The sequence below is a fragment of the Theobroma cacao genome, chromosome 6, assembly GCF_000208745.1.
Source record: "Theobroma cacao cultivar B97-61/B2 chromosome 6, Criollo_cocoa_genome_V2, whole genome shotgun sequence".
Classification (NCBI taxonomy): Eukaryota; Viridiplantae; Streptophyta; class Magnoliopsida; order Malvales; family Malvaceae; genus Theobroma; species Theobroma cacao.
The window spans coordinates 21040234-21058650 of NC_030855.1; the positions used below are offsets into that span (position 1 = coordinate 21040234).

Genomic DNA, 18417 nt, shown 5'->3' on the forward strand with positions numbered 1-18417 from the left:
AGGCAAAAGTTTCAGTTAGGCCCAAGTCCAACCCAATTATATCGTCTTCTACGTCACTCACTTTTTACTTTATCGTCCCCCGTAATTACTACTTCCTCTTTTCTCCACTTCCTCCTCCCCAGTTTTGCTTTCTACACCATCTCTCCATTTTCGATGGAGTTTGAGGTGAGACACGTGGCAGGAATAGAGGACTGCTTCGTATCTCTTCCACTCCTACTCATCCAAACCCTTCAATCCACGCGCTCTTCTCTCCTCCCTCCCCTTCTCGCTCTCGAGCTTCGCCTCCCACGCTCCTCCGACCACCCCTGGATCGTCGCTTGGTCCGGCGCTGCTTCTTCTTCCACTGCTATTGAGGTAAACTAACACAGTAACACTTGAACAATTCCTCGAGACTTTGATTGACTTGGGATTTTTTCTATTTTACAACTAATCTCTTTCTCCCCCCGCAATTTCCTTATTTTTCTTTGGCTATGAAGGTTTCTCAACAATTTGCAGAATGTATATCTTTGCCCAATCACACCACAGTTCAAGTACGAGCAGCTTCTAATATGGCAAAGGCTACATTAGTCACAATTGAACCTCATACCGAGGATGATTGGGAAGTTTTAGAGCTTAACTCTGAGCACGCAGAAGCTGCTATATTAAAGCAGGTATTCAACTATAATTATAATGAAGCAAATGATTGATGAATTTCGCTTACTCCCGAACTGAGAACACTTTAATAATTTTCTAATGGATTTTAAATGCGTTATATGATGATTTCAACAAATTTAAATATTCGAAACACCTTTGTTGATTGTAGGTCAGGATTGTCCATGAAGGAATGCGATTTCCTCTGTGGTTGCATGGCCGCACGATCGTAACTTTCCTAGTGGTTTCAACCTTTCCCAAGAAAGCGGTGGGTAAGATAATATTGATACGATTATTCTAATTGTAGCGATATAACTCTCTAGATGTTTGTAAATCCATCGCTTCATTATAGAATTACTTTTATCTGCGTATTCATTTTACTTAGTTGTGAACATACTGCACAATTTTGTGTGGAAATTATAAAGAAATTATATGAGTTGAATCTTGCCAAGTGACAATTTTCATAAATTCACACATGCTTATTGAGAAATTATTTCTCATATGGCTGTTGAATCATGTCAACTGCAAAATTTGATCTTTGCTTGGTGGGATTTTTTTTTTCTGACTTATAATATGCCTTTTCAGTTCAACTTGTCCCTGGAACAGAAGTTGCTGTTGCTCCAAAGAGACGTGAGAAAAATTTAAACAACATGGAATCGTCTACCAGAGAATCTCATGGTGCAAAAGCACTGCTACGTTTGCAAGATTCGGACAGAAGATTGTTTCACAAAAGCAATGTCAAAGGTGTTGAGCTTGGGGTAGCACTCACTTCTGTCGCCTTTATTCATCAAGTAACAGCTAAAAGATTTTCATTGGAGTCTCTTCAGTTGGTTGTTATAGTGCCAAGATTGTCATCCAAAGGGAGTGTGAAGAATCTGGAAAATGATGCCTTGAGAATGAAAGGAAGTTTAACTTCCAAGGAAGTAAATAGTGGAATTTCAACTGATAATAAGGAATTTCGTCAAGTGATTGTTCACCTTTTAATTTCAGATTCAGTGGCTGAAGGACATGTAATGATTACTCGCTCTCTTCGGCTTTATTTGAGAGCAGGACTACATTCATGTATGTTGAATCTTTCAAAGAATCAGTTACTCATATTGCTTTATTTACCTCGGAAAGGTTTTCTGGCTTTCTTTTTATATCATTGAACTAGTGGTTTAAGATGATTACTGAATGGAAGTTTTTTTTAATCATGTCTATGTGTTAATCCTGAAAAACTTTGAATAATCTGACAAGTTCTTTTGATGTATGCATCAGATGTCTTCCTGCCTATAATTCAAAGTTCATTCTTTGCTCCATTCCATAAAGAGTGCCCCATTCACATTGCTTGGTCTTTAGCGAATTCAATTAATGCAAGGATAACTAATTCCTTTTAGCTTTTCTATTCTGGAATCACCTTTCCTTTCTCATTCAGTAGTAAGTGTTTATTTACATACACACTATTGACATGGGAAATGCTTTTTAGATGCCAATTAACTCTGCCAGATTTCCAGTTTTAACGGGAAAGAAACTTTGTAATATTGTGGATTTCATGACATATGTTTCTTTTGATTTAATGAATTTAGCATTTAGATTTCTTCGTGTAGATGCAACTTATAGGTGCAAATTTGTCATTGCTAAATTCTCTGTTTTTTGCTTCTCTATCCAACTTAAGTGAATTCACCTTCTGTTCATGTCTTTCTTTTCATTGCTTTACTTCTGTTCGATGCCCATTCTTGCTTGTTTTACAAGGAGAGGAGCAAAAACTTATATTAATAGTTATTTTGTTGTTGTTGTATTGAAATTTCATGTACTTTGTCATTTTTCATATATGAATAAGGTTTCTGAAAGAAGGCTCCAATGCTTTCAGGGGTTTATTTAAAGGGCTATAATGTTGCTTTGAAGAAGGAAATTTCTGTACTGTCACTTTCTCCATGCCACTTCAAGATGGTTGCAAATGATAAGGAGAATGGTCTTGAAGTGCTTGATGGCCATAAAACTCGTAGGATGAAAAACTCTGGTTCAGGAACCTCTTTAGAGGTAGTAAATTGGTCAACCCATGATGATGTTGTGGCTGTTCTTTCTTCTGAATTTCCTTTCCAAGAGGCTGAAGACTCCAGTCAGGAAGACACTAAAAAGGGCTTAGAATGTCTTCTTCGTGCATGGTTTCTTGCTCAACTTGATGCTATAGCTTCAAATGCAGGGACGGAAGTTAAGACATTGGTTTTGGGGAATGAAAATCTACTTCACTTTGAGGTGAACAGATATGATTCTGGGACTTACGGACTAGTCTCATCTAATGGTTTTTCAGAAAAGAGAAATAAGACTAAGGACTTGCCGGTGGAAATTTCATACATATTGACCATTTCTGAGGAACTACTGCACAGTGGAAATGTTAATGCGTATGAGCTTGCCCTTGATGATAGAAACAAGAGGAATGATGTTCAGGGCGGTTTCGAGTTGTTTGGAAAGCTAAATTTGGGTAACCCTATGTCCCTATATTCTGTTAAAGACAGAACATCTGTCAAGGGGTTTAGCACAAATGCATCTTCATTAAGCTGGATGGGTGTGACTGCTTCTGATGTTATCAATAGTAGGTATTTTTCACTTTTTAAAATTTTCACATGAAGCAGAATTGTTGCCAGTTACTTGATAGGAATTGCTGGCCATGCTAATAATGTATTTCTTACAGTTTGCAGTACCTTGTTGTGTGAAGGTGCTTTAAGGGTCTACTTAAAATTGTTATTGGTATCTAAAAGATTTTGTGTGCTGAGTTCAGTTTTATGCTAAATCTAATACATATTGAACCTGAGTCCCCCTTTGTTATCTCAAAGGGATGGCAGATAGAGAAAAATTTTATTGTCTTAAAGTGTTATCCTTGTGGACAAGAAGGGACAAGTAGGGTAGCACATATAACTTGTCCAAGGCTGAGCATGATAATGACTTTCCTAATACCAATTTGCTTTATTTCCCTTGGCATCAAGTTAAACTGAGATCTTCTGATATTATTTAAGTTCTGTAGATTTACCTTCACTTTGACCTGTGATTGATCCCAGGAATACAGAAATGTGATTTTCTGTTAGTTTTCTAAACAAATTTTAATATTGTGTGCGAAATGACACTAACTTTTTCTCTAGGCCTTACATGTAAGTGTTACTTTATTGTCGTAATTGGTTTTATGTGGACATGTTCCCCTGACAAAATACTACGTGCAGGAATGATGGTGTTGTTAGCTCCTGCTTCTGGAATTTGGTTTAGTACTTACAATCTTCCTCTCCCAGGACATGTTCTAATATATGGACCTGCGGTAAGTTAATTCAATTTGTTGCTGCTTTTGGAATTTGGTTTTGATCTGTAAGGAATCAAGCATTAAGGGGAAAATCTCTTAATGCTGGCTTTGGGGAGAAAGCAAAATGTTATAAACTCCCTTATTGCAAATTACTATCTTACGACACAACCTGAAATTTCTAATCTTTTCAAAAATAAACTAAAATTCTCAATGGTATCTTGTAGAGATCTTTTTGGTGTTGCAACTAGATATCACCTTATATTCAACTTTGTTCTCTCTTTATGTTTTGTGATAAAGAGGTTGGTGCATAATTTTCTTTTGCCTTTTCTTTTTGGGATGACTCTTTGAAAGTATTTTGTTTAGAATCTACTTCTACTGTTGTTCTTAAGAGTGCTTTATTGTATTTATTTGACATATAAATTTTATTTTTCTGCCTAAATTAAAATTGGTGTATTCTTTTGTATTAGGGTTCTGGAAAGACATTATTGGCTAGAGCTGTTGCAAAGTCCCTTGAAGAACATAAAGACCTGTTAGCACATGTGTAAGAAATTATTTGAAAATGCTTATGCATCTCTTTTCAATGTTGACATTTGGAAATGCTAATAATTATGGCTGACTCTGTGTGGAAATATCTTCATTGCTTTCTAGTTTCTAATTTCGATTGGTTGTTTCTAAGGGTGAAAGCTCATTTTGATTTTGGTACGTGCATGCAGAATCTTTATATGTTGCTCAGGGCTTGCTTTAGAGAAGCCCCCAACCATTCGTCAAGCGCTTTCAAGTTTTGTGTCTGAAGCTCTAGATCATGCACCTTCAGTTGTTGTTTTTGATGATCTTGATAGTATCATCCAATCTTCATCTGACTCAGAAGGATCCCAACCTTCAACCTCAGTTGTTGCACTTACTAAATTTCTCACTGACATTATTGATGAATATGGAGTAAATATCTTTGTGATGGCTACTTTTTCCTTATTTCCTTTTATGGTTGTGCTGAAGCCTTAACAGATGTTGATTTCATTCTATTAAACTTGTCTTCCTGGTCCAAACATTTTTTCTTTTGACATCTTAAATGCATTTTGATTTGAATAATTCATGGATAGCCAATAGATTTTCTTGTTACATTGAGCAGGAAAAGAGGAAGAGCTCCTGTGGTATTGGTCCAATAGCTTTTATAGCTTCTGTGCAGTCTCTGGAGAGTATCCCTCAGTCTTTGAGCTCATCAGGTTTGTCTTTGCTTTTTCTATATTGGTTTTTGGATCCTGACCCTTTTTTTCTTTTATTAGCATTGTAATGAAACTCGGCTCTAAAAGTTCTTTCATATCCTCTTTTTCTCATACTCTGGATATTGATTCTTGAATTTGGTTATTATCAGGAAGGTTTGACTTTCATGTGCAACTACCTGCACCTGCTGCCTCTGAACGTGGGGCCATATTGAAGCATGAAATTCAGAGGCGTTCCCTACAATGTCATGATGACATCTTACTTGATGTAGCTTCCAAATGTGATGGATATGATGCATATGATCTGGTATTTTTGTTTCTTTAGTGGCGTATATATATTTCTGCCTAGTATTTTTTTTCATACTTTAAAGGAGCATAAATGTTTGTTTTTTTTCCTTGTAAGTTTGTGATCATCTGTACATTACCAACATCTTTAGTCCTCTTGTTTCTAATTTTCTCGATGTTTTAAATCTGCATGTAGTTTAAATTGGATATGCTAAGTTGTCTTGTGTGATATTTTAGGGGAAAGAGATTGAATGCTCTTTCAATATTGCTTATCCTAAAATAATGCATAAAAATATTAATCATTGATACAAAGGAATTTCATTGTTTCAGGAAATATTGGTTGATAGAGCTGTTCATGCCGCCATTGGTCGGTTTTTGCCTTCTGATTCTGAAGAATACGTGAAGCCCATTTTAGTTAGGGAGGATTTCTCTCATGCTATGCATGAGTTCCTTCCAGTTGCCATGCGTGACATTACTAAATCTGCTCCTGAAGTTGGTCGCTCTGGTTGGGATGATGTTGGTGGTCTCAATGACATTCGAGATGCTATCAAAGAGGTGCAAGTCTCCTTCTGGCTTTCTAAGTTGCCTATGGTTATTTTTAATCAATATATGGATTATGCAGGTTATATTGTTTCACTGATTTGCTTCTAGTATAAGCTAGAATGAAAACTTCATTCTTCTCTATTGCCCCCAGCATGCTTATCTTCTTTATTTATGTGAAAAGAGAATATGATAAACCTGAACCTTTTATTTTTACTATTTGGTCCTAAAATGGTAGTAGTTTCTTTTGATAGATTTAGTCAGGTTTGCAAAAAGACTTTTAACTTCTTATGTTTGCAAGTAGGATCTTGGTATGGGCTGATTTGAATGGGATTATGCTCTAGCAGTTAGCACTTTGTCACCCTGCTGTTGGTATCATTGAAATAATTGGCTTTTAAGACTACCATCAAAATAATAGTCTTTATTTATCATTTCAATTATTTATTGCTGCTATGTCCAAAATTCATCTTCTGATACAAATATATTCTCTAGCACTCATCACTTGATTCCAATCTGAAAGTTTCTTATTCTATATTTGTTGCTAATACTTTTATCTCAATGTCAGATGATTGAAATGCCTTCAAAGTTTCCGAATATATTTGCACAAGCTCCTTTAAGGTTGCGGTCTAATGTTCTCTTATATGGTCCTCCTGGCTGTGGTAAAACCCACATTGTTGGTGCTGCTGCTGCCGCTTGTTCACTAAGATTTATATCGGTGAAAGGGCCTGAGCTACTGAACAAATACATTGGTGCTTCTGAGCAAGCTGTAAGAGAAGAAAATTAAGCCTTGTCGCTTTTACTGTCTTTTATCAATGTCGTTTGTTTCTTGATATGCCAGTAATATTTATTATGAGTAAAAGTCAATTTATAGAGAATAGCAGATCTAAACAATAATTTTTGAATAAGCCATGTTTGCATAAAGTGCATGTATTATTAGAAATTATGTTGCCTAAAATGAAATGGAGCAGCAAGTTCATGTTACTTGCTCTGAGTATTAGATTGAAGGGTTTGGGAACCCAGAACATATAATTGTGGTATAAACCTGCAAATTTGTAGTATTATTAACTTATTCTAGAGTCACGGGACCAGGATGCTGAGTTGTACAGACATTGTGCTTTATTAACTAAGAAGTCCAGCTCATCATTATGCTCTAGAAATATGTTAAATGCATTTCTACTGAAGAAATGTAACTTACGGTGCATGTTTAATGCCTATTTTTTCAGGTTCGAGATATTTTTTCAAAGGCAGCTGCTGCAGCGCCATGCCTCCTCTTTTTTGATGAATTTGATTCCATTGCACCTAAAAGAGGGCATGACAACACTGGAGTAACTGATAGAGTTGTTAATCAAGTCAGTATATTTTGCTTACCTCATTCTATAATTTTGTCTAAACCTTGACGTCTCATTGTTATAATCTTTTGAAACAGTTCCTAACAGAATTAGATGGCGTTGAAGTTTTGACTGGTGTATTTGTGTTTGCTGCAACAAGGTTAGTTTTCCTGTGGAATTATGTTATATTATCTTGATATTCTTCTTTGGATATCAATATTTATTATTAATCTCTGGTTAACAACATCTTTGTTGACGATGTTATTAAGCATGGTTCACAAAGTAGGCATTTTCCCAATGCACATAGATGTGGGAGTTGATGACTTTCAACCACTAGATCTTGACAGGATTGATTTTGACATGAGATGCATGACCAATAGAAGATAGCTGGGCCAATAGAACAGATTTTGAAAAAATATATAAGTTTCCCGATTTCTAGATTTTACATAAATATATGAATTTCGTATTTCATTGTTTTTCTAATTAGTTGGATGCCATTCATGAAACTTGACTTGAATTCTTGTATCAAGCAGTAGACCAGATCTGCTTGATGCTGCATTGCTGAGACCAGGTAGGCTCGATCGCCTCCTTTTCTGTGATTTTCCATCTCGGCGTGAGAGGTTGGATGTTCTGACTGTTCTTTCTAGAAAGGTTAGTGATACTTGTTAATCAGTATATAATTTAATTTTTTATTCTCTCATTTTCTTATGCTTCCTTCCTTTATCTTTTGTTTTATCGTACTAAGTATAAAGTTCTTCAGACACTGATGCTTCCCAGAAGTTCATTTTCATATGTTCATTACTCTGTTAACATATGTGGCACAGTGAAGAATGAAAATATGTTGCTACTTATGGAATTAGAAATTTAACTTGATTTAATGTTTTTACGTGTCTTTCCTTTGTAATGTTTCTTTGCTTTTGTACAAATAATGCAGCTACCATTAGCCAGTGATGTTGATTTAGGCGCCATAGCTTGTATGACAGAAGGATTTAGCGGAGCTGATCTCCAAGCTCTTCTCTCAGACGCACAGCTTGCTGCAGTTCATGAACATTTGAGCAGTGTGAGTAGCAATGAGCCTGGAAAAATGCCAGTCATAACTGATGGTGTTTTGAAGTCTATTGCTTCAAAGGCAAGACCATCAGTTTCAGAAACCGAGAAGCAGAGACTTTATGGCATCTACAGTCAGTTTCTGGATTCAAAGAGATCCGTTGCTGCACAGGTCATTCTCTCTTACAAACACAGTTTCTTCCATAGATTGCAACTTGTTACATTAGTCACTCACTGAACTTTAAACAACTGATTGCAGTCAAGGGATGCAAAAGGCAAGAGGGCAACTCTGGCATGAAAAATAATGCCAATAGACTGTCATAGCTGCCCATTTTTCGTGGAACGCAAGGAGCAATGTGGGATATCTTTTTCTTTTTCTTATCATTTTCATACGTCATTCTTTCAAATATGAATCGCTGTAGGTTGCGGATAGTTTTGTATTGCCATTGTGCGTATGTTAGGAAACTGTATAGTGTTCATTGCCATGGAGGTTGATTTTTGATTAGTGCCGTTGGATTGAAACAACGGCCGATAGGATAATGGGCTGAAACGGGCATCTAGGCAATTGAGAGCCTTTAACTTAAGACTCGTCTAAGGCCGTGGCCATGCTATCTCGGCCCCAACTGTTTTTTTAAGATAAAATTATTTCAATTTTATTGTGAAACTGAATGTCCCTTGAGAACAATACAAATTCCTAGTCCAAATCAATAGAAGGCCTACGATTACTTGGACTATGCTGGGGAAATATGTTTCTTAGCTTCATTTGATGATTAAAGCACCACAAGTTTTTTGCTTTTAAATATTAAAGGCCTAAGCTGTGTTTTGGACTTATAAAAGAACATAATTTAACCATGTGGGACGATAAATTCGTATTTTCCTTTTTATGTAACAGTTATATGCATTATTAATTACTTACATATTTTAATCTAATACTATAACTTAGTACATTTACTTTTTCATTTTTAATAAGCGTCAAAATATAAATAATAATATTTCTTAGAAATATAAACGGACTTGAGAAGTAAGCAAAGCGAAGGGACACCGACGCGCGCCCGGGTGCAAACCAAAGGGTCTTCAGTTGTCGTTTTACTGGTAGTTAGTCTGAAAAACTGTTTACTCTTTGAGTCTTCTCTCCTTTTCAAAACTTTTCCGACCCAAATTCAATGGCGTTCTCTTTCGCTATCCCCTAACCCATGGCCAAGCCCAAGTCTCGCACCGCCGTGGAGCCCTTGGCTCACTTCGACCTCCCAACCCCCAACCTTTCTATCCGCTCCCTCTCTCTTTCGCAGTCCACCCTCTACCTCGGCACCCAGAACGGCTACCTCCTTTTACTCTCCCTAAATCCTAACCCTAACCCTGTCCCAACCCCAAATCCACCTCCGATCGAAGCCGTTTCTCCCTCTTCCCTTTCCCGAAACGTTTCCCTTCTCCGCACCGTTCCCCTTTCTGACTCGCCCGTGGAATCAATATTCGTGCTCGCCGAGATCGGCGTCGTTTTAGTATTATCCGATGGCTTCTTGTTTTTAACGGATTCGCTCTTGATCCAACCCGTTAAAAAATTAGGTGGTTTAAAAGGAGTTGCAGTAATTGCTCGGAGATTCCGAGGAACCCATTCTCAAAGCACCGATTTAACCGATAATACATCGAATTTATCAAAAGGGCAACGGATTTTGGATAAATTTGGAGGAGTTAGGGCAAATGGAGTGAAAACAAGTGTATTAGAGCAGAGCCGAGAAGGTAGTTCTGTGTTTGCCCTTGTTATTGGTAGGAAATTGATGTTAATAGAGCTTGTTTTAGGCAGTAGTTTTTTAAATGCTTCTTTTGTGATTCTAAGAGAAATTCAATGTTTTGATGGAGTAAAGTCTATGGTATGGCTTGATGATTCCGTAATTGTTGGCACGATTAATGGATATAGTTTGTTTTCGTGTGTTACGGGGCAAAGTGGTGTGATTTTTTCATTACCCGATTTATCTAGGCCGCCGTTGTTGAAGCTTTTGTGGAGAGAGTGGAAGGTGTTGTTGTTAGTGGATAATGTAGGGGTGGTTGTCGATGCACTTGGGCAGCCAGTCGGAGGGAGCTTGGTGTTTCGTAAGGGTGGTCCGGATTCAGTTGGGGAGTTGTCATCGTATGCTGTGGTTGTGAGGGATGGGAAGATGGAGCTGTATCATAAGAAATCAGGTAATTGCATTCAAACGGTTACTTTTGGTGTTGAAGGAGTTGGGCAGTGTATTGTCGCAGATGAGGAAAACAGGAGTGGGGAAGTTGTTGCTGTTGCTACTCCCACAAAGGTATGTGAACCATGGTAGTGAAATTATGCTAGTTTGCTACTGTTTAAGTAATCTTAAATTATCACATTGCTTCAAATGTGCATATGATTAATAAAATCCTACTCCTACATTTGCACTTTCTATTAGATGTGATGTTTGGATCTTGAGATTGATTTATGTGAGTACATATTTACGTATACTCTAGGAAATGTTGGGATATTGCTTGAAAAAGGCTATTGGCAACGTGATGTCTGATGGTTTGCATTTCAAGGTTCAAGAAATATTGTGGATATATTAATATTGGTAATTAGAAGCTAGGTGCATCAAATTTACTATGCTGCATAAGTTGTCCCTTTGTAGAGAATTAACTTCTTTGGTCTGAGCTGACTGTTGAGCGAATTGTGAGTATGTCTGTGGCTTAGGCTGCTTTTCCAGGCTAGGTTTAGGTTTCATGACCCCGGTGGCAATCCATACACATTTTTATGCTTGTTAAGTATAATAGAGTTTTTCATACATCATCCTGTTTAATGCTAAATATTTCCAGGTCATTTGCTATCGGAAGGTGCCATCTGAAGAACAAATAAAAGATCTGTTGAGAAAAAAGAATTTCAAGGAAGCCATCTCCTTGGTGGAGGAGCTTGAGTGTGAAGGTGAAATGTCTAAGGAAATGCTTTCCCTCTTTCATGCTCAAGTGGGTTTCCTTTTGCTTTTCGACTTGCACTTTGAGGAAGCAGTGGATCACTTTTTGCAGTCAGAGACAATGCAGCCTTCTGAAGTATTTCCGTTTATAATGCGAGACCCCAATCGCTGGTCTTTACTGGTATGTCTTTTATATTTGCATTTTTTGACAGTTTGACTTGTACATTCTGCAGTAGTTCATATGATTTTAGGGGATAATATGTTGATCATTATGTGCTACACCTTGTCACCATTGTAAACTAAATATGAGCTATTTAGTGTCCCACTAAAACTAATTATTTACTCAGATTACTAGTATAGCTGGTCAATGAACAAAGAAGCTACTCTCTTGCATTGTTTAATATGATTTGAATTGCTGAATGATCATTCTCTTTGGATCTTTGCTTTGCATGAAACATGTTGAACTCCTTGGCTCCTTATGCAAGTTTTTAAAGGTTTTTTGTCATAGCAGTTTCATTGACTTTTCAGGTTCCTCGAAACCGGTATTGGGGTTTACATCCTCCTCCTGTACCTCTTGAAGATGTTGTAGATAATGGGTTGTTGGCTATACAAAGAGCTATTTTTCTCAGAAAAGCAGGTGTAGAAACTGTGGTTGACAAACGATTTCTATCGAATCCACCAACCAGGGCTGAATTGCTGGAGTCTGCAATTAAAAACATGATCAGGTGCGCTTCCAGTTTAGTATGTTTTCGTGCTTTACTTATCATAGTTATTTCATTTTTTTCAGCTCTCTCTCTCTCTCTCTCTCTCTCTTGCCAGGTGAAGCGATTGGGACTGTGTGTGTGTGTGTATGTTGGGAGGGGGGGTTATGGAATGATTGACTTCCAATTTTGATATAAATGTAATCATTTTGTTGTTCCTCTTTTAGTATTCTTTTTCAGCAAGGGCTTGTGGCTGAAAATGTCCTTAAACATTGTTCTTTGTCATTGTTCCGTGCTACAGGTATCTAGAGGTTTCTCATCAGAAAGATTTGACTTTGTCAGTGAAGGAGGGGGTTGATACACTTTTAATGTATCTATATAGAGCCCTAAATTGTGTTGATGATATGGAGAAGCTGGCATCTTCTGAAAATTGTTGTATTGTGGTATGTGCTTCCTTTTTCTTTGCTTATTTTATTTTTAAATTCCTAAGTTAATACTGTGTTGTATTTTAATTACTCAACACTTGGTACATAGAGCATGGTTGGTCTTACTCATCTATTTCACTTAAGGGAAAAAAAAAAAGAAAATTTAACAAACACAGCATTTTGTTAAGCTTATTTGAATATATAGTAAAAAAGATTAATTGGGCATGATTTTCGCTTTAAGATTAGAATTTTAGTGGTCCAAGAAAATTTTTTTTCCTTGTCAAAACAAAAAATGACGGATTTTCGGTTCAAATAAATGAAAAATCTGCTGTCAAGTTGAACATCTTTTTGCGCTTGGTTCATCAATTTAATGCTAGTTTTGTAAACAAAAGACACCAAGAGATAAGTATTACCCTGTCACATGAATTAAGTATGTATTTCTTAAGCTGGGATGGAAGCAGTAACTGGTATGGGAGATTGGAACCATTCCAGTTCTTTTGGGTTGAATACTTTTGGTTCTTGGTTAGCTGTAGTCAAGTTCTAATTATGGCTCTAGGTCTAGAGCAATGCACTATGTGCAAAAAAAATGTTGATAAAATGTGGAATCTTAGTATTCCAATGCATTGGAAAACAGAGAGACCGTTGTCAGGAGGTTGCTTGAAGGATGACTGTACAACTTGCATGGGCAGTGCAGGAGGAGTTAGAAACTTTATTAGATGGCTCTGGGCATTTGCGGACACTTGCCTTCCTATATGCTAGTAAAGGGATGAGCTCAAAGGCTCTTGCTATTTGGCGCATCTTGGCAAGAAATTATTCATCTGGTCTCTGGAAGGACCCTGCTGTGGAAAATGGTGTACATGATGGCAGTGCATGTGTAGTATCTGGTAGGGAGACTGCTGCAACTGAGGCATCAAAGATTCTTGAGGATTCATCTGATCAAGATTTGGTTCTGCAGCATCTTTCATGGGTGTGTAGTAGTATTTCTTATGCAAGATTTTATTTTCATAATATCTTGAAATTGAAGGTGTTGTGCTCCTTGAACTTAATGGTTAATTATGGAACTTGGAAATTGCTTATCAGATAGCAGACATAAACCCGGTCCTTGCGGTTCGAGTTTTGACATCAGAAAAAAGAACCAATCAGTTTTCACCAGGTGGGCCTCATTTTAAGCCAATAATTGGTCTATTGATTATGGTTCTGGTACATGGTCAAGTACATTTTGGGATCGACATACACAATATTTATGTTATTGTGCAGTGACACTAAGTGTTTTAGCTGTAAAGTTTGTTTCTGGATGATGCACAATATATTAATTAGTTTCTTGCTGCAGATGAAGTGATTGCAGCAATTGATCCAAAAAAGGTTGAGATTCTCCAACGGTATGTGCATATCTCAATTTATGGATTGTACTTTCAAAGTGTTATAATTAATGGTTGCACTTTTTGCTTCTAGGATCTTCTCTCACCATTTTAGTTACATTATACATGGGGTTTGGCAACTCCTACTTATTCAGCTTGTCTTGAAATATTTCAAGTTTTATCATCATTTTACCTTTCTATCCTACATTCATACTAATAAACACAATTGTTTTGTTTGGGCATAGTATTCTCCCTTTTCATGTAAGCTCTTTAATTTTTTAATATGCAAGTTTTCCATCTTATTAGCATTAGATGTGACCTTCACTGCATTGATTTTGCATTGAGCTTCCTTATTCATGCAGGTACCTCCAGTGGTTAATTGAAGATCAAGACTGTGATGACACTCGGTTCCATACATTCTATGCTATTTCACTTGCCAAGGCAGCTATTGAAACCTTTGATTCAGATATCAGGTCCCAAAGCCATGATACTGAAAGGCAAGAGCAAGTGAAAATCATTGATACTCAAAGGGAGTCGATCTTTCAAAGTCCTGTGCGTGAGCGATTGCAGATATTCTTACAGTCTTCAGATTTGTATGATCCAGAAGAGGTCCTTTTTTTGGTAGAAACATCAGAGTTATGGTTGGAAAAGGTCGGGGAGAGCTTTGCCTTTTCTCTTGAACTGTTCAGCTGACTATGTTTAGTTAAATTTTAATGATATACTCTAGTAGACTCCTAGAATGACTGTTTATTTTTTTATAAACTACTATTTTTAAATTTTTTATATGAATAGTTGTTGCATTTAGCATTTGCTAATTTAATATAATGTTTTGATTTGTTAGGCTATTCTATACAGAAAATTGGGACAAGAGACATTGGTGCTCCGAATCCTGGCCCTGTAAGATTCAAATAAGTTACAGAATGTTAATTAGGATGTTAGTTGCATTAGGCAATTTGTAATATAATCTTTAGTCATGAAGATTGCAGACGACCAAAAAAATTAGAATTGTTGTGTTCTTGTCATTAACGTACAATGGCCTGTCAGGAAACTGGAGGATAGTGAAGCAGCAGAACAGTATTGTGCTGAGATTGGCCGACCAGATGCATATATGCAGTTAGTTTATTTGCTTTCTTTCTTTTTTCTTGTAATTTCTTTCCTTTCTTTCTCTACTTATGCAAGTGACCTTTATTTTTTTTGTTTTATTTAATCTGTTTGTCACGCGATCATATCAGGTTACTGGATATGTATTTAGATCCACAAGACGGTAAAGAGCCAATGTTTAAGGCTGCTGTTCGCCTTCTTCATAATCATGGAGAGTCACTGGACCCTTTGCAAGTATTAGAGGTCAAACCTCTCTCTCTTTCTCCTGCATGCATGATTCCATGCAGGGATGTGTGCAAATATGCTGTTAAGTTATTATGTGGCCTGACCATACTAGTTACTTATGCTGGAATTGTTGAGTCCATTGTTTCTTCTTTCATATGGCCTTGTTTATTTCAAATTTTTATTTGGTAAATCTGACTGTTAATTTTGCAGACACTGTCCCCTGACATGCCTCTTCAGCTTGCATCAGATACAATATTGAGAATGTTGAGGGCTCGACTTCATCATCACCGTCAAGGACAAGTAAGATAGCTTTTTGTCTTGTCCTCCATATAATTTGAGCTGCATCTTGATCTTTATTTTTCCCAGGTTGTGCATTATCTATCCCGTGCTGTACACATGGATGCAAGGCTTGCAAGATTGGAAGAGAGATCACGGCTTGTGCAGATTAATGATGAGAGCCTCTGTGATTCTTGTCATGCACGCCTTGGAACCAAGCTTTTTGCCATGTATCCAGATGATACAGTTGTCTGTTACAAGGTAGGTGGTGACTAACATTATATCTTTCCTTTGTCTTTCCGAAGTTTGATAAAAAATGGGGTAGTGTGTTGTTTCTATATGAAGCTGCCCATGGGGTGGGAGGAATAAATGACTTTTTTATTTCTTTAAATCTTTACACGGATCATTTGAAACCCCAGTGGTTTTAGTTTTCCCTCCTATCTGCTCAATCAAATGCAAACCTAGCTAAACAAGGTTTGGGTGTGAAAGATTGTTACATAATGATGCGACCTGTTTTGGTTGTTCAAGTTAAACATCAGGTTGCATTTATATATCTCTTTGTATTACTATTTGTTTGAGAACTGCATCTGCTTTATCTGCAGTGTTTCCGTCGCCAAGGCGACTCAACTTCTGTCACCGGCCGTGATTTCAAGGAAGATGTCTTATTCAAGCCTGGTTGGCTGGTTAGCCGCTAAGCCACAGGAAGATAAAAGTCTTTTTTTTTATTAATGCCATGGGGCTGTATTTCCTTGATTCAGTAATGGTAGAACTCCATGGCTGGCATTTTAACAGACAAAATTCTGTATGTACTACAGTAAAACCGGAACATTGACACTCCTTGGGGTGGGGGTTTACCCTAGCCCCTTGTCTGACCTCATTATTGCCTTTGCTGTTTCGGGTTAACATTAAAATGACGACACCTATTTTTATAGGCCTTATCACTTTTTACGCCTCGCACCTGTTTTATAGCATCGCTGCATCATTTTTTTTATATATTAATAAAATGAAACTCTAGTCTTCCTCGTCATATTTTCTTGCCGCCATTAAGAGAATAATAAAAAAAATAAAAATAGGGGTAAGTAGTTTTGTGTTAAAATCAAACTTGGTTTTTTGTTTCTGACCAATGTCAAGATATTAGTGAGAGACTTCTCTGGTGGGCTGGCTTTATTTCATTATGCAAACCAATGGAGCCCAGTAGCCCACTGTCAGAGGTGATGGATGCTAAGACACCTCTCGTCTTTGCTTTTTATATTTTAATTTTTTCTATAAAATACTCATCCAACTTATTTCTTTTTCATCTCATTTATACGTGCTTCTTGCTTTTAACTATGAATCCACATATATAAACTAAATAGAAAGAAAAAAATAAAATAAATTCCCTAAAAAATTATTAAGGAACATAAAGTTAAAAATTATCAGAAGAAACATAAAGTAGAGAGAATGATGATATATTAGATAGCTTTGGATTCACTTTTATCCATTTTTTAAGTAATTTTAATGTGTTCAATAAACCTATTCAAATGAAACTAAGAAAATTGAACGTGAGTGTATTAAAACTCATAATCTAAAAAAATTCAATTAATTTTTAGAATATATTTAATTAATTCAATTGAGAAAATTTATTAACCGACCAAGACTATGGTAGTAACATTGGAGCTATGCATTAAAATAGTGACAACTCTTGGATGCACTTATCACTGTGCAATCAGAATTGGCTCACTAGTCATTCCAACCCCACCATAGGCTTGGTGGAGTTCCCAATTGCACCATGAGGCAAGGGGTCTAGTGGTTCTAATGGCGCTAGACTTTCTTTTTTTTTTTCCAATGTTACCATCAATTTTGTTTTTTATTTTCTGTTTTACCATTCATGTTATAGTTGAGCTACCAAAATGTCTTTGCGCGTAGTAGTTATACTTTTTTTTTTCTTTTCCTTTTGTCTTCTACTCCTATGTGTAAAATGTATAAATATTATTTTTAAAATAAATTTTTTATTTTTTAAAAAATAAAATTAACGCATGAGAATAAATTTCTCATAACAAATAATTTCACAAGTTTTAACTTTGAAAAGTTCAAGTGTATTTCAAATTACTATACATAATCTTTTTTATTAATTATTTGTTAATATAAAATAATATGTTAATACTTTTAACTTATTTTTACTAATTATTAAATTAAGAATTATGTTAATATAAAATACAAAATATACATTAGAAAATTTTATTTATATACTTTCAACTTAATAATTTTTTTTTTAAAGTAGCATCAATTCATTTCATCAAATGAGAGAAATCCTACGCATCGCACCTCATTACTATCCTTTTTATTTTATTAAATACACATTTTGTCTCATGGTTGAATTATGAATCTTATTGTCATTATTATTTTCAACGTGTATACCATATGATATCAAAAATTAGATTTAAGGTTTATAAGATTAAAATAAACAAAAGATTAAGATATGATATGAGAAGGAGAAGCATAAACAGGTGGTGTAGGAGAATGAATAAATATGATCACAAGATTATACTTAGATCCAGGGTCGGCCCTTGGGTGAAGCCACCCAAGCAAAGGCTTTAGGTCCCCAATTTGAGGAGGCCTCATTTTTAAGAAAGATTTATAATTTTATAATGATTATAATATAATTAATTAGATTAAAAATATATAAAAATTAAAAAATATAAAAATAATTAATAATTAATAATTTTTTTATTATTTTACTTTTTAAATTATATGTCAAAAATTAATCTCAATTTTTTATTATTTTCTTATTTATAGAATGCTATTAATTCTCAACTATATTCTCTTATTTCCAATAAACTAACAGTTATATGTATTTAATCATCTTCAATAGTTTTTTTTCTCACTTATTTCTCTTATTTTCAATTAACGCATTTAATGATTTTCAACAACTATTTTTTTTCTATATATAAAATAAATTATTATTTTTTCAATATATAATATCTACTTTTTAAAATATTCCTTTCTCATTTACTCTTTCTTCCTTTAACTTCAATTTTTCTCAAAATAATACACAAGAAATCTGTTATTTTATTATCTTCATAAAGCTGTGAGCTTCATTTGCGGTTTGTAATAAGTATTCAACAATTAGG

General features: G+C 35.7%; 2 protein-coding genes across 3 annotated transcripts; both read left to right on the forward strand.

Moving 5' to 3' along the window:
- LOC18596361 (peroxisome biogenesis protein 1) lies at positions 63-9049 on the forward strand. Of its 2 annotated transcripts, none has more exons than XM_018123863.1 (17): positions 63-354; positions 477-650; positions 803-902; positions 1216-1692; positions 2480-3202; positions 3825-3916; positions 4366-4439; positions 4612-4834; positions 5025-5118; positions 5268-5422; positions 5731-5955; positions 6506-6706; positions 7164-7289; positions 7367-7428; positions 7802-7919; positions 8203-8487; positions 8575-9049. In XM_018123863.1, the coding sequence occupies exons 1-17, from the start codon at positions 154-156 to the stop codon at positions 8611-8613; spliced, it is 3369 nt and encodes a 1122-aa protein (XP_017979352.1). In that variant the 5' UTR covers positions 63-153; the 3' UTR covers positions 8614-9049. The 2 variants fall into 2 exon arrangements, with proteins under 2 accessions (XP_017979352.1, XP_017979353.1); XM_018123864.1 differs by having other exon boundaries at positions 185-354; positions 803-898.
- Positions 9347-16251, forward strand: LOC18596362 (transforming growth factor-beta receptor-associated protein 1). The gene is made up of 14 exons (XM_007024782.2): positions 9347-10603; positions 11127-11402; positions 11750-11946; positions 12224-12365; positions 13042-13314; positions 13428-13500; positions 13678-13726; positions 14068-14356; positions 14547-14602; positions 14750-14818; positions 14938-15049; positions 15242-15331; positions 15398-15568; positions 15910-16251. Exons 1-14 carry the CDS (start codon positions 9509-9511, stop codon positions 16000-16002), a joined length of 2985 nt encoding a protein of 994 aa, XP_007024844.1. The 5' UTR covers positions 9347-9508; the 3' UTR covers positions 16003-16251.

What these genes read in the sequence shown, in the direction of transcription:
- LOC18596361 (XM_018123863.1), top strand. Translation starts at nt 154, where the DNA reads ATGGAGTTTGAGGTGAGACACGTGGCAGGAATAGAGGACTGCTTCGTA. An exon ending in GAGAGCAGGACTACATTCAT is followed by an intron (nt 1,693 to 2,479) that starts GTATGTTGAATC and finishes CAATGCTTTCAG; the next exon opens with GGGTTTATTTAAAGGGCTAT. An exon ending in TTTGTGTTTGCTGCAACAAG is followed by an intron (nt 7,429 to 7,801) that starts GTTAGTTTTCCT and finishes TGTATCAAGCAG; the next exon opens with TAGACCAGATCTGCTTGATG.
- LOC18596362 (XM_007024782.2), top strand. Translation starts at nt 9,509, where the DNA reads ATGGCCAAGCCCAAGTCTCGCACCGCCGTGGAGCCCTTGGCTCACTTC. An exon ending in AACCAATCAGTTTTCACCAG is followed by an intron (nt 13,501 to 13,677) that starts GTGGGCCTCATT and finishes TTCTTGCTGCAG; the next exon opens with ATGAAGTGATTGCAGCAATT. An exon ending in ATCATCACCGTCAAGGACAA is followed by an intron (nt 15,332 to 15,397) that starts GTAAGATAGCTT and finishes TATTTTTCCCAG; the next exon opens with GTTGTGCATTATCTATCCCG.